This window comes from Aotus nancymaae, unplaced genomic scaffold (assembly GCF_030222135.1).
Source record: "Aotus nancymaae isolate 86718 unplaced genomic scaffold, 86718_ANA_hifiasm-v0.15.2.pri h1tg000067l, whole genome shotgun sequence".
Classification (NCBI taxonomy): domain Eukaryota; kingdom Metazoa; phylum Chordata; class Mammalia; order Primates; family Aotidae; genus Aotus; species Aotus nancymaae.
The window spans coordinates 19,830,580-19,858,291 of record NW_026988482.1 but is presented as its reverse complement, the minus strand read 5'-3'; the positions used below and the strand labels follow the sequence as shown (position 1 = coordinate 19,858,291).

General features: G+C 48.1%; 2 protein-coding genes across 6 annotated transcripts in view; one reads left to right on the top strand and one right to left on the bottom strand.

The window, feature by feature from the left end:
• Positions 1-15,957, top strand: part of ZDHHC3 (zinc finger DHHC-type palmitoyltransferase 3) — a 62,054-nt gene extending 46,097 nt beyond the window's left edge. For 2 of the 4 annotated variants that reach the window (XM_012470760.2, XM_021676137.2), the window contains exons 6-7: positions 2,441-2,571; positions 13,753-15,957. In XM_012470760.2, the coding sequence (XP_012326183.2) occupies positions 2,441-2,571; positions 13,753-14,001 (380 nt within the window). In that variant the 3' untranslated portion in view covers positions 14,002-15,957. Of the gene's footprint in view, positions 1-2,440; positions 2,572-5,289; positions 6,985-13,752 lie in introns of those variants that run through there. The other 2 variants (XM_012470761.2, XM_012470763.2) reach the window with 1 other exon arrangement.
• TMEM42 (transmembrane protein 42) overlaps positions 11,919-27,712 on the bottom strand; it is a 46,770-nt gene continuing 30,976 nt past the window's right edge. For both annotated transcript variants that reach the window (XM_064366989.1, XM_064366990.1), the window contains 4 exons: positions 20,861-21,137; positions 20,102-20,271; positions 19,823-19,959; positions 11,919-14,808 (listed from right to left, as the gene is read on the bottom strand). The gene's annotated coding sequence lies outside the window, so the exon portion shown is untranslated. The remainder of the gene's footprint in view (positions 14,809-19,822; positions 19,960-20,101; positions 20,272-20,860; positions 21,138-27,712) is intronic.

The following is a 27,712-nucleotide window of genomic DNA, read 5'->3' as shown; positions in this document are numbered from 1 at the left end:
CAAGCTGGCAAGGTAGAAGAGATGCTTCCCACTTCGCAGATGACAAAAGCTGCAGCTCACAGAGGATGAACAAGTTCCCAAGATCACTCAGCTAAGAAGCGGGCCTCTAGTTCAAGCCTAGGTCTGGAGCAAGATTTTTAGCCCTGTCCAGTTGACTCCAATGTCCAGGGTCCTCCCAGCCATGCTGTTGATGAACTGTGGTTAAGATTCCTGATGGAGTGGGCTTCAGGCACCCAGCTCCTATGGCAGCTAGGCTGGGAAGGCACAGGTCAGTCCCCAAAGTTGAGGCCTGAGAGTTGACTGTATATGACCGTTAGTTACTGCCCTCACTGCTCAGCCCTGGTGGAATTGTTGGGCCATTGGAGCTGGTGTGAGCAGGGGCAGAGGGTTGTCCCCAGGATTAGGGCACTTAGAGTTGATGTTTAAAGAAGGGTAGGGAGGTGGTTCCACACTCACTGATCTGGTTCCTGCCTCCGCAAACTCCATTGGTAATTCCCAGGGCCCAGCCCACAGAGGAAGGATGCTTGCCACTTTGCAAGGAGGGAGAACAGGCCCTGGGCTCTGCCACCAGCTCCAGGGCAGCCGTGGTAGGTAAGAAGGAGGTGCTTTATCCAGCAGGCACCCTCATGTGCTCCTGCCAGGCCAAGGCCAAACTGTGCAGATGTTCTTTCATGAATTCTTAAGCACTCTCCTGTATAGAACGGAAAACAACATTTCAGAAAGCCCAAACCTCTTGTCCAGATCCTTTTGTTGTCAGGCACTGTCCCAAGGCTGGCTGTACATCAGTGAGCAAGACCAAGTCTCTCTCCTCCTGGAGTCTGAAGTGTAGTGGGAGAGGCAGTTATCCAACAAGTACAGAAACAAACAGGTAATTCCACAATGCAGAGGACAGGAAATACATGGGCCAGAACAGGATATTAGCAGGGGCCTTGTAGTTAAGAGTTCATGATCAGGAATTGGTGCCAGGATTTGTACCTCGCTGTGCCTGCCAGATGTCAGAGCTCTTGTTCTTCCCAACACCCTGCCCAGCCGAAGGCCACCCATACTTGTAGCCACCCACAGCCAGTGCATCAGGCTGGTGGGCCACCCCAACCAAGCCCTGCCCCACAAGGAGCCAAGAAGAGAGATCATTCTGAGGCATCAGTACGTTCCCAGGGAAACCGGAGGAGATGTGCACTGGAGATGAGGTGTTCCTTACCTATCACCCACATGGTGCTTGGTGTCTTTCCAAGCTCATTCCCACATTTGACCTCCCTTTCCCGTCCTGACATTCCCCTGAGGGAGCCAGCAGGACGGTTTGAATGGGGTGCTTACCCCCGTAATTCCCAGAACCATTGAAGCCCAACTCTGCCTTCCAGGATCTGATCTTTCCAGCCAGGGAAGCAGGCACAAGTACAGGAGTAACAAGAAACAAACCACAGCCCAGGCTCAGCCAGCGTGGGCAGCTGCTCTGAGGCGCGAAGTCCTTAGGTGAAGAGTGCCAGCCGAGGGGCCTAGCCCGTCTGCTAGCGCCATCTGCTGGGCCAGGCATTTCCCAGGTCACATCGCTTCAGAGCTCTGCCCTCCCTGCTCACTCCCACCATCTTCACAGCACCTTCGTTTCTCTCCTCCGTGCGCGGGGTTTCTGACCTAGACTTTGTTCAGACAAGACTCTGCTGCTTAAAACCAAGCCATACCTCCAGTCACATCTCACTGCTTTACAGTGGAGGGGCTGGAGGTGTGCAGACAACAGGACTGGCCTCAGGTCCCCAGGGCTGGAGGCCAGGACAGTGAAAGTGCCTGGGCCCATGCCTCTTTGGTTGACTCCCTGGCCTTTGGCACTGATGGCCTCGGTGGTGCAGATGTCCCTAGGAGTGGGGGCCATGCATTACTTCACACTGTGGTCAGGGCTGAGTCCTGGCAGTTCAACTGCTCCTGCCAAGCTTAAAATCCCAAAGCCACCAAGTGATCCTCCACAGCTGCCTGTGAGCTGATGGGGGCACAGAGGGGCAGCACCTCATATAGGAATGCCCAGAAAACTTACGACCCTACTAGGACTGGACAGTCCTCTCCACCTGTGTGCCTGCATTGTGCTCTCTGAGGAGAGGAGGATCCCCTGTGGTGTCATCAGGCCTTCATGTCCCCGTTCAGAGGCCTTCCTGGGCCCTTCCACGTGTCAGGCGCTGTGCTCGGCACTGAGGGCAGTGAACAAGGAGTGATTTCTGTTACGGAATGGAAGCCCTGACTGGGGCCCGGCCTGTAGAGGAGAGCTCCCTGAGGAAATGAGGGATAGCCAGTGTGGACCAGGATGATCCTTACCGTGACCTAGAGGCCAGAGACCTGTGGCACACAGGAGGAACGAAAGCCTGTAGGCAGCAGGCAGAGTGGGAGCCCAGTGGGGTGGTGAGCCTGGCCAGCAGGCAGTGGTTGGTAGCACTAAGCCCTGTGTGCTTCTTTTCAGAGTGCAGCTCCTTCTCTCCACCCACCACAGTGATTCTCCTTATCCTGCTGTGCTTTGAGGGCCTGCTCTTCCTCATTTTCACATCAGTGATGTTTGGGACCCAGGTGCACTCCATCTGCACAGATGAGACGGTAAGAGGCAGCTCTGCCAACCATTTCCCCACCTGTGGATGGGGAGGACCCAGGGTCAGTGTTGCTGGGAAAGCTGCTCACAGGTCAGACCGGAGCCCAGTGGTCAGGCCCCTGGTGTGCAGGGCATAATTCCTTTGTTTGCAGTTACACTTGGGTCGTCTTCATGCACACACAAGTCCTCCAGCCTTGGGGCAGTCACAGCAGATCACACCAGGAGTGGGGCACAGCAGCCGTGGCTGAAAGGCTGCCTTTACCACATTTCCTTCCATCCCCGTGCAGGTCTTCACACTGCACTCCATTAGACACTCCACTAGGTACAGGAGGCGCCCTCCCCATCTGGGGGCCACAGGCTTGAAATACAGTGGGTGACAGGGAACCCTAACCCAGCTAGGACAGGCTGGTCAGCGTGCTGGCCGTGCCTGGGTCCTGAGGGCAGAGTCAGGAGGCAGGTCTGCCTCGAGCCCCCAGGGCAACAGACTTTTACCTGGCCTCTGGGTCATCTCTGTCCAGCCCAGCCCTGGGCCTCATCCACTGCATTCTCACCCCCACCGCCACCTCCCATCTGCCCACAGTACCTTCACTGGGAGCTTTGAGGCTGCTGAGTATGCCAGACTGGTCCTGACCTTCCTAAGGTGTCTGGAAACCTCAAGGTGGTCAATCCCTGGTTGGGATTTAGGCATGTCTCTGGGGATTTACATAGGAAGAAGGGGCAGCACTTAGCTCTGGGTGTGGGGAGCAAGCAGAGCCGTGAGGTCGAGAGCCATCCCTGTGCCACTCCTCGCGTTCTGAGGCCCCTCAGAGTCAGCTCTCACCAGTGGTCTAGGGCTCTAGGTAAAGGTTTGGGCCTGTGGGTGGTCAGCATTAGGAGCAGGCTCACAGGAAGACAACATCCTCCCGCGCTGCTGGCCACCTTCCCCTGTGGGCTTAGAGGAGTGTGTGCAGAGAAAAGAAGGGGCACTGCTGCCCACTGCCAGAGCAGCATTGTTTGTGTCTTTCGGCAACTTTTAGAAGGTTGTGGGGCTTTTGGCAACTTTTTTTCTAAGAAATTATGTCATTCCAAAAGTTTGCTGTGAAACTAGTAGCCAGTGGTGTAGATCCAGCCGTGGATCCAGCCAGTAACTGTGACCAACTTCTCTGCGTAAGATCGGCAGGGAACCCGGATGAATTATTTCAGGACCTGCCTGCCTTTGGGATACTGCCAGGCCACAGTCTGGGGGAGCCAGAAGGCAAGCTTCCTTTTTTTTTTTTTTTTGAGACGGAGTGTCATTCTTGCCCAGGCTGGAGTGCACTTGTGCAGTCTCGGCCCACTGCAACCTCCACCTCCAGAGTTAAAGCAGTTCTTCTGCCTCGGCCTCCCAAGTAGCTGGGATTACAGACACGTGACACCATGCCTGGCTAATTTGTTGTTGTTGTTGTATTTTTTTAGTAGAGTTGGGGTTTTACCATGTTGGTCAGGCTGGTCTCGAACTCCTGACCTCAGGCGATCCACCCACCTCAGCCTCCCAAAGCGCTAGGATTACAGGCGTGAGGCACTGCGCCCGGCCACTCAGAAGGCAAGCTTTCACGGCCCTGCTCCTGGTTGTTCTTCCCTGTGAAGTCCATTCCTAAAGGGAATTGTGTTGGAAGGAAAGGAGAAAGCACCAAAGGGCCCTGCCCCTCCTGGGAAAGGGTGTCTTCCCTTTGCCTTGTATCCTTCCCAGGTCCCTAGGCTGTGAAGAGAGACTCAGACTCAGCTGTCCTCCCAGCACCCCTTCACCAGAGACCACAGCAGACAGACCCCTGGCCGGGCTCCTGCCAGGCTGCTCCTCTCCTGTCCCTCCGGGCAGGGGCCCCATTCTCAAGCCCTGCCCTTTGACCAGCTCCATCTGAAGAAGGGAGAGGGGGAGGAAGCAGCTCTTCCCCCAGCCCCAGTTTTTTCCTGAGACTCAGCAGGGGAAGCGGTGCTGGCTCCGTGACACCTGCTGTGTAGGTCTCCGTCATGCTTCTGCCCAAAGGAGCCACTAGGAGGAGCTTTGCCATGCCAGGCTGACTGGCCTGGCCATGCCACCCTCTAACCTATACTAATCCCTCCTCCTTCCTCCTCTGTGGTGACTTCTTCCCTCATTCATGGTCTGTCACTCCTATTCAACCTTCTGAGTTTGTGTCTCACCAGCCCCACTAAGCGGAGTGCTGCTTGATCCCCCAGGCTGGTGAGACACACAGTGCCAGAGCAGTCATTTGATTTGTTACTTTTGTTTTTTGTCTGCAAAGTGGTCGTGGTAGCTTCAAATATCCTAGGAACCTCTCCCAAATTAACGGCCATCATTGGTTATGACAATTACGAGCTCCCCAACAACTCTGAGGCCTTTCATGCCAAAGCCTTCACAGCCGTCCATCCACAGCCCAGCACAGAACTTCTGAAGAGCGCTTCTGCAGAGCTGAGCAAGGGGCCAGGGCTTAGGGACACACCCCAGCCCGGCATACGTAGGAGCAGCGGCTTTTGCCCCGCTGATAGTGCTCCTTTTTCCCTCCCTTCTTGGAGGGACTTGTGAATGAGTGCCCACCAGAAAAAGAGCATTTTTTTTTAGTAACACTTTTTATGAGAAAGATGTATTATGTAGATAGCTTCATTGCTTTAAAAAGGAAGCATTTACTCCATTCACCTCACACTGGATATCCCTCCCCAAAAACCACAGCAATGCAGTGCTTGACTGAAAGTGTGATTGTTCTTGTTTTCAGGGAATAGAACAATTGAAAAAGGAAGAGAGAAGATGGGCTAAAAAAACAAAATGGATGAACATGAAAGCCGTTTTTGGCCACCCATTCTCTCTAGGCTGGGCCAGCCCCTTTGCCACGCCAGACCAAGGGAAGGCAGACCCGTACCAGTATGTGGTCTGAAGGACCCCGACCAGTGTGGCCACTCACACAAGCCCACACCACAGCACTACCGTCCCATCCGTTCTCATGAATGTTTAAATCGAAAGAGCAAAACAACTACTCTTTCAACATTTTTTATGTCTCAAGTAAAATGGCTGAGCATTTTAGAGAAAAAAAAGTCCCCATATTTTATTTTTTAAAAATCATCCTTTTGATTTTTTTTTTGGTGACCGAAGCTGCTCTCTTTTCCTTTTAAAATCACTTCTCTGGCCTCTGGTTTCTCTCTGCTGTCTGTCTGGCATGACTAATGTAGAGGGTGCTGTCTCCGGGCTGTGCCCACTTCTACTAACTGAGTGAGACGGGACGCTGCGCGTGGATGGAATAGTCGGGACGCCTGGTGGAGGATGCATGGGAAAGCCAGGAGGGCCCTGACCTCCCACTGCCCAGGAGGCAGTGGCGGGCTCCCCCATGGGACTTAAAACCTCACCGAAGATGGATGCTTCCTCCTTGAGGCCTGAGAAGGGCAGGATCAGGGTTGGAGGCTTCAGAAGGGACCTTGGCACAGTGACCTCATCCCCCAGGTGGACACGGTTTGCCTCCTAATTTGCAAAGCAGTTGCCTGCCTTATACTTTATGGAGTTGGGGTGTGTAGAATGATATCGCAGGGGAGTGGGGAGAGAGATGAAAGAGATCTTATTTGTATTCTGAATCAGCAATTATATTCCCTGTGATTATTTGGAAGAGTGTGAAGGAAAGATGTTTTTCCAGTTCAAAATGCCTTATACAATCAAGAGGGAAAAAAATTACACAGTTTCAGGCAAGCTACGTTTTCCTTTGTTACATCTGCTTCCTCTCTTACCACCCCAACCCTCTCCCTTCCCCAGCAAGATGTCAGTTAAGCAGTGTTAATTCTGACTGCAGTAGGCACCAGTGCCCAACACATACAGCCCTACCGTCATCCCCTTCTTCTGGTTTTCATAGCCCTCAAAGAGGATTCACTTTCTGATATTTAACCCCCATAAATGTGCACGTACCTGTATTTTCTCTGTATTTTAACATGGGAGACTGTTGCCCTGGCATGGAGATGACTATGATGCTGGGAATTCACCTCGCAGTCCCCACCCTATCAGAGTCAACATATGGCCATCCCACTGGCTGGAGTCCACAGATATACCTAAGTCTGTGGCACTGGGACAGAATAGATTTTCCATTTGAGAGGCACTTACTGCGTGAGTCTTGTTTGAAGAAGGTGGTGATGGTGGGGAGAGGTGAAGGAGATGGGAAGTGCCCTCCAAGTACAAAAATAACAAATATGATTATTGACCATCTGGGAATTCGCACACATTGTTTTTTAAGCAATTGCCACAAACCGCCTTTTTTAGCTTTTGCTTGGGGTGGGGGTAGGAGATAAGGTTTATTCAGTCCTGTCCTGGGTAGGGCGAAAGTTAGTCTAGCCATGTGATTTTTCAGAAAAGTAAGTGGAACATGCTGCCTCTTTTCAATCCTGTCAGTGCTTCCACATGGAAACAAAATGCAATAAAATTTTTCCAAAACCTGTTCTGATTTAGCTCTCCTCTCTTGAGGTGTAACCCTTAGCGGGAGGCTGAGTGTCCCCGGCATGTACTACCAGTCTACTTGAGTTTTCTCTGGTTGGGTGTTTCTTTGCTCCTTCTCTTGAATGAGGATTTTGTTTGTTTGTTTGTTTTAAAGGACCGAAAGGTCCCTTTCTTGAACCAGCTTGCCCTACCAGGCCTGTCTCCTTTGCTTTCTGCAGCCTGAATTGATTCCTTTGTGTTTTGGGGCTCTCCTAAGGGCTTTTCTGGGTCAGTTAACTTTGACTCGCCTCTACGGTGCTATTCTCGCGATACAGGCAAAGCTGAGATGCTAAGATTTAAAAAAAAAGAATGCTGTTTTAGATTGACTTCATAGCATTTGTTCTCCATATGCTTTTAAACATTTTTTTGTTAATATACTATTCACTTAGGTGTATGAAAGAAGTGTGATTGTATTAAATGACTAGAGAGGGGCTGCAGCTCTGGCCCTCCCCTAAGGGAGAGAGATTGATCATATTCCATCTTCAAGGGCATTTTTTAAAGTGAGCCAGGTTAGTTCTTTTCCCCTGGCATTTCTAAAGGAATGCAGTAGATAGTGCTGAAGATGCACTGAATTTTTTTTTGAGTCTTAAAAATAGAAACTCATCCTTTAAACTTGTGCATACTATGTTTATCTTTCCCATAGAGTGGGGTTCCTTGGGTTTGTATAGGCCTTGGCTAGAAAAAGTCAATGTCCCTGAGCTCTCAAACCAGCCGCATTCAGAAGATAGGAATACTCCCAAGGTTCCTGGCATTTTTCCTCTTTCATTTTCGCTCAGACTGATAACATTTTCCTGAGAGCACAATGACTGAGGAATGTGGCCATCATTGGCAGCATAATGATTGGTTCCCAGCCTGGCTTCCACACGGGAAGAAAAAGCATCCCTGAGCTCTCCTCAGTATTTCCAGATGTAATGAAAGAGGACGTCTTTATACACGAAGTCAGCCCCAACTTTTGGCTTGGTCGCAGGAGTTCTGATAGTACCATTGGGTGCACGCATGGGAAAATGAACCAGTAGTAGCCACAGGCCTTCAGAACCTGGGTTCTGGGGAGTGGAAGTGAAAAATAAAGATGCGGCATGTTGGATTAGATGATCCCCAGCTTGCTTTCCTTCTGTCAACTTCAGGTTTGTGTTCACAGCAACCAGACTGAATATGCAAAAGGCTTAGATCCAAGCAAATCTATAATCTATGCATATTTGCATGGGCTTGGTAATATGTACACAAAATACATTTGGGTAGAAGTGCATGTGCTAAATCTCCTTTTAGTCCTGCCATTTTGTCTTCTTCATACTGTACTTCCTCTTTTTTGTTTGAGACAGGGTCTTGCTCTGTCACCCAGACTGGAGTGCAGAATTAGAACTCACTGCAGCCTTGAACTCCTGAATTCAAGTGATTCTTGTGCCTTGGCCTCCTGAGTATCCACGGCTACAGGCATGTACTACCATGCCTGGCTAATTTTGTTGTCTTTTAATAGACTTGAGGTCTCACTGTGTTGCCCCAGCCAGTCTCAAATGCCTGGCCTCAAGCAGTCATCCTGCCTTAGCCTCCCAAAGTCCTGGGATTACAGGCGTGAGCCACTGGGCCCAGCCGTGTACTTCCTTCTTGAAAGAGCCCAAAGTATTTGCTTTTGCTCATCTGGCTAGGCCACTTAAATAGTTAGAATCCACCATCCCCTAATGCAGAAACCTTTCAGGTGAGATAAATTAATAAACATTTTAAACACATATATGAGGTTGGCATTACACACAAGCTCCTCTCCAGGGTTCTGGGCTGGGCATTCTCAGCCAGCCTAATGCATTTTAAATTTCTCTCTTTCAAGACTTGCAGTCCATCAGCTTAAAGGGTGAGCCAGCCAGTAGAGGGAAGGGGCCCCAGCTAGAAGGTACCCTTAAATGTCAAAGAAATGCGAAGAGAGAAAGATTTTGCTAGAATCCTCCTCAAGGGTGTTCTTGAGGTTACCAGACCAGCAACATCAGCATCACCTGAGAACGTTAGAAGTGCACATTCTCGGTCCCCACCCCAGGCTTCTGAGCCAGAAACAGTGGGGCCCAGCAGTCCGTATTTTAACAGCCCTTCAGGTGATTCTGACTAACTCCAGTTTGAGAATCCACTTGGGGCTTACAGGGGTCGCTCCTCAGGTGGTCCCTGACGCCTGCTGGTGATATGGGTCCTGTGTGCTGCTGGGCGCAGCGTAGTACAGTCAGGAGTGCTGATTGTGAAGACAAGCATGTGTTCCCACTGCTGAGAAGCCACTGAGACCTCCCTGAACCTGTGGCCTCCCCAGCAAACAACTGCCAAGACATCAAAGAAAGTCTGTATGAAGTGGATCCAAATTATTAGCCTGCCCACCACTCCTTCTACATCTCATCAATTGAACCCATCTCTAGACCAAGGGCCCTTTGGGTGAAGAACCATCCCAGAAGGGAAAGAGAAAAGAATAGAACCCAGAGACCTCCAGATGGGAGCAGCAGCCGGTGAGTAGTCTAAAGCCAGGGGCATTGTAGCAGCCTGGATACATGACCTGTACGTGTCCTGACCTTTGCTTTCCATGTGTGGGCTTCAACACCCATGTGGCTTTTTCTTATATTCTTTAAATACATATCTAACTTAGGATCACCTCACAGAAGAGAAAGAATTCACAGTGAAACAGAAACAAGCCACTGACCAGCATATTCTCAAACTGAAACCTTCCTTTTCCCACCCTCTCCCTCAAGAAAACATCTGCTGACTTGAGCAGCGTGATTGCCATAGCAAAGCAGAGTGGCCCCCTGGGAATCCGCTCTGTTGTTGCACATGCGCACACAGGAGCCCATGAAGCTGATCCAAGGGTGATGACAAGCACTGCAGAGGGATGTTTGCCAAAAGCCTTCTGGGGGACACACATGCTCTAACACGGACATAGAATGCCCTGGATTTCTGCAGTTGAGGCCATAGAGTCTGGTGACCAAGTATTTGAGTCCTGGCTTCAGTCTTTAGTTCAAATCTCTGCTTGGCTACGTATTACCATATCTTACTACCAAAATATGACCTTGAGCATTAACTTCTTTAAGACTCAGTTTCCTCATCTGTAAATCAGGAATGATAATCTAAATCACAAAGTTAATGGAAGGATTAAATGAGGGTGATAATTGGGAATGTATAGTGTCTGGCCCTGGTGTGGCTTTATAAATGTTAGCTGTGTTAGAGCTGCGCTTTTCAAACCATGATCATAACCATTCATGGTTTGCAACCAGCATTTTTTTTTCAAGAAAAAAGTTTAATGCATTACATATTGCAGGGTAAGTATTGTTTTTTGAAGCTTAGGGGCTGTGTATATATGCGTTCTGGAATGCAACAGAAAAATATTTCCTCTTGTGGGTTACAATATAGAAGTATGAAATCTCTGATGAGGAGAGACAGCGTTATCTGGCCAGCTATGAAGAGACACATTTGCCTAGGCTGCTGCCTGGGGCTCCGGCTTTCTACATGATGATGCAGGGAGCAGGGAACAGCCTGTTCTCACTCTGTGGGGCTCAGCTGAGCCTGCACAGACTCTTCTTGCTCAGGAGCCTTAGTCCTAATACATTCATTTTGGGGTGTTGCTGAGTTTGCTCACAGACCACAGCTCATCTGCCACCCAAGCTGACCTGGGCCAAAAGGCCCTGTCACACACTCTGCGAGAGCTGCTGGTGTCAACTACGACCCTCTGACCAGAAATCAACCATTTTTATTTGTTCTCTTGAGCCTGAAGCTAGTGTTACTGCTCCTCTACAAACCTCAAGCTTAAGAACTTTGCCTGCAGGATCACTTTAAATCCATGCAAAACTCAAAATTGTGTCCTACCAGGAAAAAGCAGCCCTCAAGCCATTTATTACATCAGATTTGTTTGCAGTATTTTCTTTCTGGACTCAAAAGTCGTCAGTACTCCCTGAACGTTTGTCCACTTGACTGCTGAAGACCTCTGGTAGACAGGCCAGGCTCTGCCTGGAATACTTTTATGAGCTTGGTGAGGAGGTTGAGTGTAATCCAAGAGTGCCTATCGGGAGCATGCCACGTGAATGGCAAGTAATCATCCCGTGGGCTCTTGGCTTCATTTCCCTTCTCTCTGACTGAGCTGAGCTTGGGCACAACAGTGGGGAAACATGTTGGGCAGAAAAAAGACACTAGTTCTGCTCCCAGTTCCAATGCACAACAAGCCAGACGAGCCTTGGCCATTCTCATGGCCTCTTGGAACTGTATTTCTTCCCTATCTGCCAAGCATCAATACTCAGACCCACCTCATAAGGAGGCTATAAAAACCTATGGTCATGGCTTTGAGTCCAAGTCAGTGAGGTGCAGCCAATCTGTCTTTTCTGGGTGTCTCCTCTGTAGCCCGGTCTGCCATATGGTAATGTCCCAGCTCTTGTGCTATCAAGTTAAAGCATCTTTCTCGACAGGCTGCAGATGATCACCCAGGAAGGGAATGCAGAATACCCAAAGCAAACCATCTCAGCTGGTCACTGCTTCTGTGCCAAGAAGGGAGGCCTGGCGAGGGGCCAGTCAGGGAGCAGCATGGCATCCCATGTATGACCCACATGAAGTTCCCTCTAGACTGTGTCAATAAGATCCATTTTCTGAAACAGCTATTTTTGTTCTGATTATAAAAGTAACATTGGCTCATTGGTGAAAGCTTGGGCTGTGTGAGAAGTCTACAGAAATAAATACAAATCATCTAGAATTCCATCCCCAAAAGTAACCACACAGACAAATGTTCCAATGTCATGTAAAATTATATTAACACCGTCTTGGATAGCTGCATAGCGTTCTGCTTTAGAGAATCATCTGCTTAACCATCATTAGTGGGCATTTCTCTTGTTTCCAACTTTGCATGATTATAATTCAGTGTTCAAGTTTATATTGCATAAATCTTTGCTCAGATTATTTTTAAATTTTTTATTGTGAAATAACTTCAGACTTACAAAAATGTGACAAAAACAGTACAAAGAGTTCCCATGTACCCTTCAATCAGTCTCACCAAAGGTAAACATTTTATACACCCATAATACAAATATAAAAACCTGGACGTTGGCGACACAATACCCTCAACTAAGGTATGGACCTTATTCACATCTCTCCAGTTGCCCAGCGCGTATCCCTGTTCCAGGATCCCATGCTGCGTCAATTGCAATGTCCCCTTAGTCTCCTCCAGTTTGTGACAGTTCCTCAGTCTTCCTTTGTCTTTTATGACCTTGACCCTTTTTAAAAATTGAGGTGAAATTTCTGTAACGTAGAATTAACCATTTTAAAGTGTACGTTTAATGCATACACAGTGTTTTGTAACCACCAGGTCCATCTAATTCCAAAATATTTTCGTCAGTCTTTGACCCTTTTGAAGATTGTAGGGCAGGTGTTCTGTAGACTGTCCTTCCGATTGTGTGTTTGACGTTTTTCTCAGGATTAGATTGAGGTCAGGCATTTGGGATGGGAGCACCACTGAAGCAATGTGTCCTCGATGCATCGCATCAGGAGGCACATGGCTTCGTTATGTTTCATTATTGTGATGTTAACTTTGATCATTGGTTGAAGGTACCACCTTTACCCAATGTAGGAATTGTTTCTTCCTACTATTAAATAGAAATTGTTTCTTCCCTACTATTAAGGTACTGTTTTTCCCTTTATAATTGATAAGTCTCTTATGAGGATATACTTTTGAGATCAGATTTTTTTTAACTTAAGAGTTTATTCAAAAGTCAAGAATCTTAAATCTCTGAGATGGTGTGGGAAGAAAAAGTGCCGGAGAAGAATTGGCCTAGGGTACCATCAGATCTCAGACTGTGTGTGCGCCTCGGTTTTTCTTTCTGCATAACAAAGGGTTGTACCAGTTATGTAATGATCTTGTGTGGAAGAGAAAACCTAGAACCAGATACGCAGAGATCTTTCTTGAGTCATGTGAATGAGCAGTGCCCAAGCCTGGCAAACCCACAGTAAATTCCCTTGGCTTCCAAAGGAGATGGAGAATGCAGTGGCCCCACTGGAGGGTCCAAAGCCTCTGTGCAAGGTGTTGTGGGCAGAGAGCTGGCCTGGCCATGTCTTTACCTCCTCTGGGCATCTCCCCCACCCAACACCCTTTCTGTGGCCTGGTGGCTGAGTTGCAGCCGACACCCAGAGGTAGGTGAGTGGGCAGCTTGGGAGAGGCTGCAGGGCAGATCTGCTGCATGAGCAGGCCTGAGCCCAGCCTCACCTCCCCATGGCGGTCCTGTGTGCCCTCCGGCAGCCTACTGCATGTTGGCACTTGCTGTACGAGCACCCGCTTCTTCACCTCGCATGCTCCTGCACGCTCTCCTTAACCCCAGTGTCCTGCTGTGTTTGCAGCCCACATCTACCCTGGTGGGAGTGGCCAGAAATATTTAGGGAGGGGGTTTTTAGTGGCTTCAGAGGATGCATGGTCCCCCTTATGCCTCAGCCTCTCAGCAGCCTGGCCCCTGCCCAGCATCTGTCATTGCACTTGTTGAAGGAAAGGAGGGAGGGCTGGGTGGTGGCTGGGGAACAGGTCAGTTCCCAGGCAGGCCCTGCTTGCTGTGCTCCTCCACACCGCTGTCCACCCACACCCCAGCAGTCCTCTGAGACACTTCTCCGGGCTGACCTGGGCCACAAGAGACCCCATCTTACCCACACCCTGTACCCTGCCACTGCTGAGCTGGGGGTGTGTGCATGAGCAGCACAGCCCAGCACCATGCTGACGTTGATGCTCTTCATCCCCTTTTCCCTCCAGGGCATCGAACGCCTCCAACGAAAGAACCAGCCCAGGGAGCACACGGGTAGCTGGCAGTCAGTAAAGGAGACCTTTGGTGGGGACTTCTCCCTGAACTGGTTCAACCCCTTCTCCAGACCGTGTCAGCCAGAGATCCCCAGTGACAAGGACTTGGTGCGGCAGGTGACGTCACTGTCAGACACTGAAACAACGGAGGATCCATCAGAGGAGACAAAGGAGGAGGACTGTGTGGAGGTGATAGATGAATAGATGCTGCTGTGGGGACAGAACCGAACACTAGAAAGTGCTGCCAACCTTCATCCCAGAGTTTTGGCTGAAGGGGCTCATGGGCATGGTGCGCTCCCAGAATCTCCAGCCCTTCCCTGGGCCACTCGCCTGGCCTTACCATTCCCTGTAACCCCCCCTTCCTCTCTCCATGTTGGGCCAGGTTTGGCACACACACACACACACACACAAACACCCTACCATGACGACACACACACACATCCTACCATGACGACACACACACACATCCTACCATGACACACACACACACACCTCCTACCATGATGCACACACCCTACCATGACACACACACACACACACACATCCTGGGCCACTCAGTGCATGCGCGCGCACACACACACACGCACACACCCTACTATGATGAGTCTGCACTCTCTTCACCCCATTTGAAGCCTGTGGTGTCTGTGGCCACTGCTGAAGGTCTGAGCAGCGTTCTGGTGTGCCTAAACCCCATTCCAGTGGTTGCTGAAGCAGCATCTTCTGCACAAAGTCCAACAGAAGGGTTCTTATCCCTGTTTGGTATAAGAAATGGACTCCCCACCCACTCCCTGCACGGGCTTTTGTTCCTCTCTTTGGCCCATTTCCCCAGTGTCTACTGGCATCAGGATTGGCAGGGGTGCAGGCACTCGACAGAGCATACCGTGCAAAACCTCAGTGTCAGGGCCCCTCTTCCAGCTCCAGACAAAAGGTCATGAGTCCTGGCCCCAGCGGGCCTGTGGCCCCAGTTGAGTGGAGAAGAAAGTCAGTGATTGAAGGTGCAGCCTCAGGATGCTGAGAAAGGAAAGTGGCAACCATGAGAAAGAAAGGAGAGCCAAGCAGCATCCTGGTTCTTGGACATCCTCCTTGGGCACTCTCAAGGGTGACGATCCTGCCAGAGACGCTCTGTCTACAACTGATGACCCACTAGGGTCTGGGGTTAATTGCTCAAAGGAGCCAGTGTTCACAGAGCCACCTCTGCCCTAACCCTTGCTCAGAGCTCTCCAAGTATGACCCACAAAGGGGTGATGCTGGGACTCTAACATCAATAAAGCAACCAGAAAGACATCAGGCCTCCCACACTCAGGCTGCAGGCCCACTTTCTTGGTCCTTATCAGCTTTAATATTTATTAATGATGACGTAAGGAGCCTGAGCCAACTGTAAAGTCCATTAACTTGCAGTCTGGGCAGTGAATGGCACTCACCACTTTGGGTGAGAGCTGTTCTGACTGTAGGGGCCCCCTATTTGTTGTCCTAACCCAGAAGCAGCCCTGGGCTGCCAGGATGGTGCATGGAATACCAAAGAGTTCACACCAGGGAGGAAGCAATGGCTGCCCCCCGGAGTCTCCTAGGGTGCGGCAGTTAGAATAAGGAAAGAGGATTTGCTGGTCACTGTTTGCTGATGTGGGTCTCTGTGGTGAGTTCAAGCCTGAGGACGGGGTGTCTGCAAAACCACATGGCCCTTGAGAAATGTCCTTGCACAATGGGCTTCTAACACCTTTTCTGGGGATCCAGCTTTGCCTGAAAGTAGAAGTATACACCAGCCCCAAAGCCAATTCTGTTTTCAGATTGGTTGCTCTGGAAAGGAAGGCTGGGGTGAGGGGCATTTTACCTGCACAGAGGCAGACCCTGCCTTCCCTCATCACTGACCCCTGACCCCATCTCCATGGTAGACCTCAGCCATGTCAGTTACTGTTCTGGAAGGTGCTGGGCCACAGCCAGGGTTATGTAGGTAAGAAACCTGTCCAACCCTGAGCCTCGTTCCTCCCACATCAGTGACACAGTGGTCTTCTCTCCGTGGTGACTGTTAACAGCGTAACATTCTGCTTAGCCTCACACAGAAACCATTGCAACTGATGTCAAAACCAGATGAGATCTTAGAGGGAGGGAGACTGGGTGCAGTTTGCCTCCTCCTCTGAATAAACAGCTGTTTGTTTGCTCACCCTCAGTGACTGGAGTCTCCTGTTTTAAGAGATCCCAGTCCAAACCCTTGGCCAGTGTCCTTCCTCCTGGGTCATCTAAAGGCACCTCTAGCAATGCCACTTTTTTCTTCCATTCCCGGTGAGGGAGACAAGTGAGTGTCACGGCAGCACACTGGCTGTGCCAGACTTTACCACCTCTTGGGATCAGACTGTGCTGTGGAGCGACTGACCAAATGGTTCTCTATGCCACCACCCTTATGGTATTTCCAGCAGAAGGAACAATCACCTTTCCTTCAGTAAACTTTATTGAACAACTACTATATGCCAGGAAGGTGGGCAACTGGGGCAAGGGTTACCAGGATTGAGGTTTTTTTTCACTTGGACAGCTAGAAAGGCAGAGGATGACAGGTGTCCCACCCATGACTGTCTTGTGAATTAGACACAAAATAACCCTAATTCAAGCTACACACATGCCTCTGCCAGAGTGTATATCCAGTTGGGGTGACAACCTTTGAGAGGGGCTGGATGTACTGAACAGACAAGCCAGCAACTCCTCAGACAGAGCCCCTTGCCTAGGGAAGTCAAAGGATGCCATGGCTCCCCAAGTGACTGCATAACCCCCAGCACAGGATACTTTAAGAAGCTTATTGGCATAAAGAAAAAAGGATTCAGGGACCACAGTGTTCACTTGAAGTAATCAAGTTTAACTGAAAGCGTATTGATCATTTGAACAAATTTCTGGAGGGCAGAACAAGGAGGAGCAGGCTTCGGTTAACAGAAGCAGCCCTGGGCTGCCAGGATGGTGGATGGAACACCAGGGAGTTCATACCAGGGAGGAAGCAATGCCCGCACCTGGAGTCCCCTAGGGGGCGACAGTTGGAATATGGGAAGAGGATTTGCTGGTCACCATTTGCTGACCTGGGTGTCTATGGTGAGTTCAGGCCTGAGGACAAAGGTGTCTCTGGGGTGTCTGCAAAACCATGTGGCCCTTGAGAAATGTCCTTGCACATTAGGTTTCAAACTGCTTGGAGCACCAGGAGAGGGATTCCCTGGATTTCAGGCATAGAGGAGAATGGAGGCAACAGAAAGGAGGAGAACGCACTTCTAGGAGGCCCAGCCCAGTGCTGGGAAAGTACTCCAGTTGGCAGGTGCCTTCAGGGCTAGCAAACCCATGGCCTGAAGATATGGTGGCTTCTCAAGGGGCGCCAGCGGGTGGCAGCGCTAGGCTGCCCATAGCCTGCTGCTCCAGGGAGAGAATCTGTGGCTTTGAAGTCTATGGATTTGAATTGAGACAACAGTGGCCCTGATTTTTGAGGCCTTGACTCAGGAAAGGGATGGGATTCTGTGGCCTAGGCTGGGTAGTTTCTAGCTATAAAAGAAGTGACCCTGTGACAGCACAGGACCTGGCCTTGTGGGTCTGGCTGCTTATGGTTGTGTTGGCCTTATCTTTGACGTACTGGCTCTTGAATCTGTCCTCATATAAGTCATCAAATTTAATCATCCATAATCTGAAAGCTAAGCACAAGTAGGAAGTGCTGAAATGCTCAACTAAGGCTCCACAGCATCAGACAAGGCTACTTGGTGGTGAGATCAATCTTTTGAGCATTAATCTCTTTCACTTGTTTGGAACTAAACTTGACGATAAATTTTTGGGGTCCAGTTTTTATCGGGGTGCATTTTATTTGGTATTCGATGGTCTCACCAGGCTGCACCGTCCTGGAAAATTCAGACACAGACATACAATCAATCAAGGATGTTATGGGACGAGGAAGAAGATGAGTTGGATGAGAAGCCGGGAAGCTGAGCCTTAGCTCAGTCTCTTTGAAAAGTCCTGGCCATTCCAGGGCATGGTACAGTGGATCTGCACCCTGGGTGCTGCCATCAGTTTTCTGAGCTGTAAAGCAAGATGGTTGAAACAGCTGGTTTCCAGCAGCTCTTCCAACTCTGACATTTCACAAACCTTCCCTGGAGTCTTGCCTGGCTTTACTACAGATGTTCTTGTTTCATGGGTATTAGCAACAGTTATCTATTACATGAAATCTAAGAGGAACATGTATTTTACGATGAATCCCCATGAAAGGAATTGTCTAGCCCCCCACTACCCAAAGTGTGTTTTGGGGCCCAGCAATACTAGCATCACCCAGGAGCTTGTAGGAAACACAGAATCTGAAGCTCCACCCTAGACCTGCTGAATCAGAATCTACACTGTAACAATACTCCCCAGATAACTTGTGTGCACATTAAAATGTGAGAAATCCTGGTCTAAGGAAAATAGGAGTCTACTGGTTTTTACTTGGAAGATTCAGACATCCTCAAAGAGACTATCACACCTCTCAGAAACAAAACATTCGAGTTCAGTAAAGTTTTTTTGCTGGATATATCAGCATGCCAAAGATCAATTTCCATATAGTCCAGCAAACAATTAGAAACTATGAAAAATATTCTATTCATAAAAGCTATAATATTGATGCATCTTGGAATTAATCCAACTAAGAACGTGCAAGTTATATATAAAGAAAACAATATGGCTTTTCTAAAGGTGATAAAGACTTGAAAAAAATAGGAAAATCTCATATTCCTAGATGGTAAAACTCAACACTTGATCTTAGCCAAAAGGCTAAGAAGCTATCCTAAATGGTAAGACTCAATATTGCCATTTGGCACAATTCTCCCCCAAATAAATTGTTAAATTCAACACAGTATCAATCTAAATCCCAGCTGTTTTTAAATTATGTGAGAAGATGATTCTAAAAGTTTTATAGACAAAAATGGGAGAATGGGATTTGCCTAATACATATCAATACGTAGATATGATAATCATATAAAATTATTATAGAACTGCAATAATTTAAGTGGTATAATGTTGCATTAGAAGAAGACAAATGAAATAGCAATTAAAGAGTCCAGAGACCCAGATATATGTGGAAATTGACAGCATAATAAAGGCAGTGCTTCAAAGTACTAGGAAAACCATAGACAAAGTTGGAACTCCACATCACTCCACACCCAAAAAAAATTCCAGGTAAATCCCTAATTGTGTAAAGCTGGAAATTTTAGAAAAAGCGTAAGAGAATATTCCTATGCTCCTAGAATGACATGAAATTCAGTGTCATAAAGGAAAAGATTGAAAAATTTGGCTACATTAAAATTTAAAAGTTCTAATGATGAAAGACATCTTAGTGTTTAAAAAAATACAAACTGTTTGCCCAGTCATGGTGGCTCATGCCTGTAATCCCGGCACTTTGGGAGGCTGAGGCGAGCAGATCACCTGAGGTCAGGAGTTTGAGACCAGGCTGGCCTACATGGGGAAACCCCACCTCTACTAAAAACACAAAAATTAGCCAGGTGTGGTGGCACATGCCTGTAATCAAGGCTACTTGAGAGGTCAAGGCAGGAGAATCTGGAAGATGGATGGAGGCTGCAGTGAGCCAAGATCGTATCACTGCACTCCAGCCTGTGCAACAAAGTGAGATTACATTTCAAAATAAATTTAAATTAAAAAAAATTTTAAATACAAACTGTTATAAATAATTCACAGCACATAATACTCTTTACTGTGTAAAGACACCATACTAATATGAAAAAATAAATGACTTGGTAGAAAAATGGATAATTTTTCAATTAAGAAATATTCAGCCTCACAAATAGAGATGCAAAGTAAAGCAATGAGATTACTTAACCACTAGATTGGCAAGAATAAAGATCTGTTGGTAGAGCATAAATTGATGCAATCTTTTCTGAAAGTAATTTGGCACCAGCAAAATGTGTCTACATTTTGACCCTATGACCCCATACTGGGAATTCACATCTCAGGAATATGCACATATATGCAAGATGTATGTCCAAAAGTGTATTTCTGTTTGTAAGAATACCTCAGGCAGACTCACCCATGGTCAGACATCTGTGGTGAGGAGATGCCCAGGCTTTCCAAAGAGAACTTGACGTCAGTCAAAGGGATGGCCAGGGTATTCTTGAAGATACAATTGCAGACAAGTAGCTGGCCAACTCTGCCTGTGTTAGGCAACTGTAGTAGGGTGGGGAGGAGAGATGGGGAGAGAAGATATGCATGAACCAACCAGGGTCCCTTAGGGTTCTTAGGGGCCCCATCCCACTCCATGACCAACTTCCAGGCAAGAGGAACCCTTGATGGCCTTCAGGAAGCTCACCTCTATAGAGAACTCAGGGTACTGGAAAGACAGGAATACTTCGGAGGCCATGATTTCCTTAGACTCCACAATTTCCGCAATGAAGAAACCTCTGATAACTGGCTCATCATCAAATATAGCCAGGCTGTTGATGTAGGTCTTGGAGTCCAAGGTCAGAGTCACTTCCGATACTGCCAAAGAGCCAGGGTGGAAGAGAGAGGTCATTCATCATAGCCCCTCAATATGAGGTTTCCTTATCAAGCACGGAATTAGATTAACTTTGTATGAATTGAACTGGTTAACCTTGGACATGTCCCATAGTCTCTTTAGAAAACAAGACTTTGGGCTCAACGTCTTGGAACAATAATTGGCCATGTTCTCCAGGCTTCCATCCTGAGTCCATGAGAGACATTACCCATTGTCATCAGGACATCACACTTGTTCTCAACACTGTGCCCTGGGCACTGATAACCACTGATTGACTGGGCATTTGAGAAAAAACTTCTGCCACCATAGAAGACTTCTCATGACACTTCCAGCACCCCTAATTTCTAACCCTATGATAGACCCAGGCTCCTAGTCCAGTGGTCTCTTTGGCCCATGTTTCCTCTGTGGCTTTCCTGTGACTATCAAGGGTAGGTACTCAATAAATGTGTGTTTGTGTTTACTCACACACAAAAGTTCGTTAATGTATGAAAGTCATCCACAGAGGAGAGAGGGATTCCAGATTGTGGGGACCCTGAGCTCGCTTGAGGGCTCTCCTGCCCCTGGTTATGGTACCTTGACCTTGGATCTGTGAGGTCTTCTTGAGGGTATACAGTTTTGCCACCCTCTTGCCAGTGTACAACTGTAGTTCAAAGGAGCCTGAGATGTTGACATTCTGTAGGGCAGCAGTCTTCCTTTTGAGAATCACAGTGAAATTAACAGGGTTTCCCAGCAGCGCATCTTCTGACGGTACCGACGTGAAGAAAGTTCTATTTTATATGTGTTCTGTGCTCCCTCTCAGAACTGAAAAGGAGGAAGGCATGATCCATGACCTGCCTCTCCTCAGGGGAGCCTGAAAGAGACACAAAGGCAGCTTCCTTCAGATGCTCCTCCAAGGGCCAAATGTCCCAACCACCACTGTGGCAGAAGGAGCCCATCTGCATGGCCAGGACTGCAGAGACATCCCAGGAACCCAGGAGCTATAGATTCACACAGAGGAGCATTCAAATCCCCATTCCTAAGTAAAAGCACATTCTGACATCAGTGGAAATAGCAGAATAAAGACCTCCAAAAATGTGCTTCTCCATAAAAGCAGTGAGAACACTGGCAAACATTATCAAATCAGCCTGGCTCGGTGGCTCACGCCTGTAATCCCAGAACTTTGGGATGCTGAGGTGGGGCGGATCATGAGGTCAAGAGTTCAAGACCAGCCTGGCCAACATAGTGAAACCCCATCTCTACTAAAAATGCAAAAAATTATCTGGGCATGGTGGCGGGCACCTATAATCCCAGCCACTCAAAAGGCTGAGGCAGGAGAATCGCTTGTACCGGGAGGTGGAGGTTGCAGTGAGCCAAGATCACACCATTGCACTCCAGCCCGGGTGACAGTGCGAGACTCTGATTCAAAAAAAAAAAAAAAAAATTATCAAATCAACTTTTTCAGAACTCTCGAAATTAATTAAAGGCTTATAATAATCTAAGGAGCATTTATTCAAGAAAAACCACACAATCTCAATAAGAATAGTTTTGCGGCATTTTGATTCCCATCTCCCCTTCTTTCCAGCTCCACAGTAGCCTCGAAAACCAGCAGCACCAAATCACAGCCACCTCTGGAGGGGACAGAATGGTTTTAGAATTCCCTAAAATCCCCACTATCAGAGAATTGTTGTTACTTGACTTGACTGTGATTCCCTGGAAACCCTCATTCACAGAGTTTGTCCTCATTGACCTGACTCAGAGCTCCCTCATTACCAACAGCCTTTTTCCTGGAGCATTTGTTAAGGCAAACAAAGCAAACAACCTGCAGCAATTGTTTACAATTGCAGTTTCCTAAGGCAACGATAACAGTTGAGGGGAAAAGAAGCTGACCAAAATTTTTTTTTGTTTGAGATGGCGCCTTGCTCTGTCTCCCAGGCTGGAGTGCAATGGCGCAATCTCGGCTCACTGCAACCTCCACTTCCTGGGTTCAAGCAATTCTCCTGCCTCAGCCTCCTGAGTAGCTAGGATTACAGGTGCCAGCCACCACACCCAGTTAATTTTTGTATTTTTTAGTAGAGACGGGTTTTTGCCATGTTGGCCAGGTGGCCTCGAACTCCTGACCTCAGGTGATCCACCCGCCTTGGCCTCCCAAAGTGCTGGGATTACAAGCATGAGCCACCATGCCCGGTGCAAAAATCTTAAAAGGAAAATCTGAGAAGCAAAATATCTATGGGGCTTTGAAAAGCTCAGATTCCTGAAAATGTAGGGTCTGAGAAAGATCTGATAAGGCCCTAAGCTCTTACCTCTAACTGACCCTGAGGCTCTGCACAAGAAAGAAGTGAAGGTAGAATTGTAAATTGCCTGCCTGAGCATTGAATGTGTACCGCAGCTTGTACACAGAGTCCCTTGCCAAAGGCCAGGGGTCTTACAGATTCAAGGAATTTAAGACAATATCTGTCCAATCATTAGCTGACCACTCAGCAAACAGCAGAGAATTCAGTGGTCGTGCACAAGGAAAATTACAGACTTTCTGGAATTATGTCAGGGAAGTCATTAAACAAATAGCAACAACAACAAACCTGGGATGGCGGATGGAATCTGATTTCCAGAGTTACCATATTATATTCTTTAACATGTCCAATTTTCAACAAAAACATTTCAAGACACACGAACAAACTACGGGCCATACATGGTGGTGGGGGAGGGGGCTTGGGGGGGACATAGAAACGGTCAATAGAAACTGCCCCTAAGGAAGTCCAGACACTGAACCTACTAGACAGAGACTTTAAATTAGTTATTTTAAACATATTCAAAGAACTAAAGGAAGGTGTGTGAACCAGTGGCTTCCCAAACAGAGAATATCAAGAGAGAGATTAAAATTATTTTTTAAAAAGGACCAAATGTAAATTCTGGAGTTGAAAAGTACAATAATAGCAGATTAGAGCTTGCAGAAAAATCAGCAAACTTGAAGACAGCTCAATTAAGATTATCCGGTCTGAGAAACAGAAAGGAAAAAGAATGACAATGAACAGAGCCTCAGAGACCTGAGGGACACCAAGTGTGGCAGTTGACAGATACCACTGGCCTCCCTCTCTATCCTATCCTTTCTCCCTGATACTTCTGTCACCCTGCCCAAAAAATAAAAATAAAAAATTCTTCCTGACCTAATTGCTTTTAATCAAGTTTGCTCATTTTCAAGACAACCTTGGGGATAAGATTTTCTTTCAGAGATGGCAGCTGTAGGACAGGAATTTCTGAGCTTGGTTACAGAGCTCTCCATCCACATCCATTCTGAACCCAAACAGACTTCAGAGTGGAGACATCCAGTTTGTCCGGATCTGCCTTGGTAGCCATTGCTTGACTCATTGATATGGAAGAAATATTTACTGCAGGCCTACATTGCGCAAGATTCTACACAAGCTCACAATCAGCCCAGAGGTCCAAACTGACCTCTTGACACTACACTGCAGTGGAGGGTGGGAAAAGCCCCAGCCTCATGGATACGATCTGCCATCCCCCAGCACATCAAATTGCTCCCTCATCCATGAGCCCTACTTCCTGCCTTCCTCTTACCACATCCCATCCTCAGCTTGCCCCTGTCTTGACTCTTGCACCCTTTGAGGTTGCTGTATGGAGTTGTCTTCTTTTCATTAGCACTTGGCACAAGAGCCACAGCCACAGGGGAAATGGGCCACAGGGGAAAACCAATTCTGTCAGATTGAGGAACATCAAGAACAGAGGCAGTGTATGAGCAACGGGGGCCTGTGGATAGTAGATTGCAAAAGAGACAGTCAGGTGGGGAAAGCATAAGCAGAGGTCTGGCCAGCAGCAAAAGCAGCCAGTCATTCCAGGAAACAGCAGGCAGCATGGCTAGGGGATGAACTTAAACTCAGGAAGGGAGCCAGAGCCAGCTCTGCAGGGCCCAGAAGGCCAGGCTGAGAAGATATCTAATTTGCTGGGCACTGTGGAGCATGGACCGGCTTAGCAAGGTGAATGAGCTCCTCAAACAATGCAAAGGCCTCAATTAGGATTTGTTTTTCCTTTTCTTGAAACAGGGTCTTGCTCTGTCACCCAGGCTGGAGTGCAGTGGTGTGGTCATAGCTCACTGCAACCTCAACCTCCCTGGTTCAAGCAGTCCTCCCACCTTAGCCTCCTGAGTAGCTGGGACCACAGGCACATGCCACCACACCCAGCTAATTTTTGTATTTTTTTTTTTTTTGGTAGGGAAGGGGTTTCACCATGTTGCTCAGACCCACCCTTGATCTTGACTATTTTCATGGTCTGGGTGACTCAGGGGCTGGGTTAGAAGGAGCACTGTGATGCTGGCCACCTTCTGGGTACTTGTACTCGTAGGTGATATCTCTCCGCCTATCTTGGCCCACTGCCTTGGTGCTGATGTTTTTCCCGATGTTTGCGGTCTCCATCGATATTAAGTGTAACTCTTCCTGCCCATTCACTGTCTTCACCAACCAGATGAGCCTGTCACCATTCACTTCTGAGAAGACGAATCTGGTGTCATAGACTATAAAGATGTCATCTTTGCAGATGGCAGCCAGTGGCGATGGCCCACAGCAGAAGACACCTGAGGGGAAGCCAAGGGTGGTGACTCTCACTGGGATTCCCCAGCTCACCTAGCCTGGACCCAGTGGCAGCAACGAATCTCAAACTCAAACAGGACTGGAAAGCAAGCTTTGCCCAAGAAGCACCTGGGTGCTCATTTCCTAGGCCGTCCTTAACTATCCTGTAAAGAGGGGCACATCTCAGCTTTGACTTGAAGAGTGTCAGGAATCCTCCATCCCAGTAATAGGAAGTCACACTGCCTATTAAACTCATCCCAGCACATGAGTTCCCAGTAGAGCACAGAGACACACAGTCTGGGTCTGATTCCTGGGATCGCACCCTGGAGCTATGTGACCCTGTGCAAGTCACTTCAGTTCTCTGTGGCTCCATTTCCTAGAAAACTGGGGATAAAAACAGCACTTATCTCCTAAGGGTATTGCAAAGATTAAATGAAATAATCCAGGCAAAGTACTTAGCACTGTGCCTAAAACGAATGCAAGCTGTTGCTATGGATCTGAGCTAATAAGAACATTTCCATTCTAAGAGCTCTCTTTTGAATTTCTAGCCTGTGGATAGAGAGGTCTCCTTATTAGTCATTTGACAACTTGGTAAAAATCAGTCCTCTGCCTCTCAGGCAGATAGTGGCACTGGGCTATTCACTGCCTGGTTGCCATGGCTACTGTCCCACCTCAGCAAATGCTACTTGGACTCCCTGAATGGAAAAAGCCCCCAACATTGCCCTGCTGAGAATCTTTCTGCAGAGTGTAGGGGAGTGCAGGGTGTGTCACCTGCTCCTCCCACCTCTGGAGGCCACCTCCCACCACCCTCACCCCCTATTATAAAGGCAATGCCTGATCTCTGGAGAAACGTGGAAGCTGTTTTCACTTTTAACAGCACTTTTTGCCTTCAGGGCCATGTGAAGTCACACTGCAGCTGGAGGAATCAGGAGTGTGGGGTCTGAGGAGTATGTTTAAGTTTTAACCTGAATGCCTTTAGGGAGCTGTATGCTCATGTCTCTGGGTCCCCACCTTCCCAATCAGACAGCCCTGTTCACTCTCCGGCCCTGTGGGCAGGTGAATTTGCTATCCCTGGGACGAGGTTCACAGACAAACTGAGACTTGTTCCTAGAAGAACCTTGAGAGACATCTACTTCAGGGTCTGCAGGAGTGAGGCAGAGGTGTCAGGGAGCCAAGGGCAGGCTGTTCTCTGGGAACACTTCAGCTGGAGCAGTTCTGCTTTACATTATGAGGTGTTACATGAAGTTTCTTTCTGAAGGGTCAGACTGCTTTAAAAAAAAAAAAAAAAGTTTGAGGCAGGGTGCGGTGGCTCATGCCTGTAATCCCAGCACTCTGAGAGGCCAAGGCAGGTGGATCACCACAAGTCAGGAGGTCGAGACCAGCCTGGCCAACGTGGTGAAACCCTGTCTCTACTAAAAATACAAAAAATTATCCAGACATGGTGGCAGGAGCCTTCAATCCCAGCTACTCGGGAGGCTGAGACAGGAGAATCCTGAACTTGAACCCAGGAGGCAAAGGTTGCAGTGAGCCAAGATAACACCATTGCACTCCAGCCTGGGCAACAAGGGTGAAACTCCATCTCAAAAAAATAAAAAATAAAGGCCAGGCATAGTGGCTCATGCCTGTAATCCCAAGAGTTTAGGAGGCCATGGCAGGTGGATCACCTGAGGTTAGGAGTTCGAGACCAGCCTGACCAATATAGTGAAACCCCATCTCTACTAAAAATACAAAAATTAGCCAGGCATGGTGGCGTGCACCTGTAGTCCCAGCTAATTAGGAGGCTGAGATAGAAGAATTGCTTGAACCTGGGAGGTTGTAGTGACCCGAGATCACACCACTATACTCCAGCCTGGGTGACAGAGCAAGACTCTGTCTCAAAATAAGTAAATAAATACGTATTTTTTAAAAGTTTGAGAACTACTGAGCTAATCTATTTTCCCTTTACTGGGCCGATTTTGTCTTTATTACTAGGACTTGCAATTTAAAATGAAGATAACTCGATTCCATAGATTTTCCAAGTAACCTCAGACCAACCCCTTGCCTCTGTTTCTCCAGCTGTACAAAGACAGCCCCTGTATTTGATACTTCTGGCAACCCCCACATAATGGCCACCCGTGCCGTTGAGGATGTACTCTTTACGCTCCTCCTCGTCAGGCATGAAAACTGTGTCCTCTGAAGCAAACCACACATCCACAGAGGTTATGGCACACCCTGGGACAGCGGCATGCTTGCCACTGGGGACTGTCTGTGCTGGGGGATCTTCAAGATCTTTGTGAGGGACTTGGAACAGCCAATGTTTCGGGAGGGAGGTGGGCAGGAGGGAAGGTATCAAAAGAACTTCCTGAGCCAGCTGTAGGGAACTTCCCCTGGGAAAATATGGAGCAATTTAAGCATGAGTTAAGAAAAGGATGAATCATAAACCACTGAAAAGAGAGAGTTCATGAGTCCATACAGATGGTGGAGAGAGAGATAGATGGGGGTGAAGGGAGGGCTCTGCCTACAGGAAATGTCAGGCGGTAGCAGGTAAACATGGTGGAGAGCTGGCTGTGGAAAATCACTGTGCAGCCATCACAGTGAAGAATGGTTGAAGCAAGAACCATCAGTGGATGCTAAATCTAGGGGTGGAGAATTTTGATGAGGATCAGGATATTTGGATGGTCTTAAAGTGTGTCCACATAGATTACTCATTACAAAAAATTATATAGTAACTATATAGCAGAAAAACTGGACCACGCCTGACCTAATGATCATATTCAACATTCCCAGCGAGGGGCAGGCAGACGCTGTGTGCCTCCAGATATGATTTTCTGAGAAACATGTCATTTACATGATATCCAGCAAGGATTGAGTAACCTGAATCTAAAGATGACAA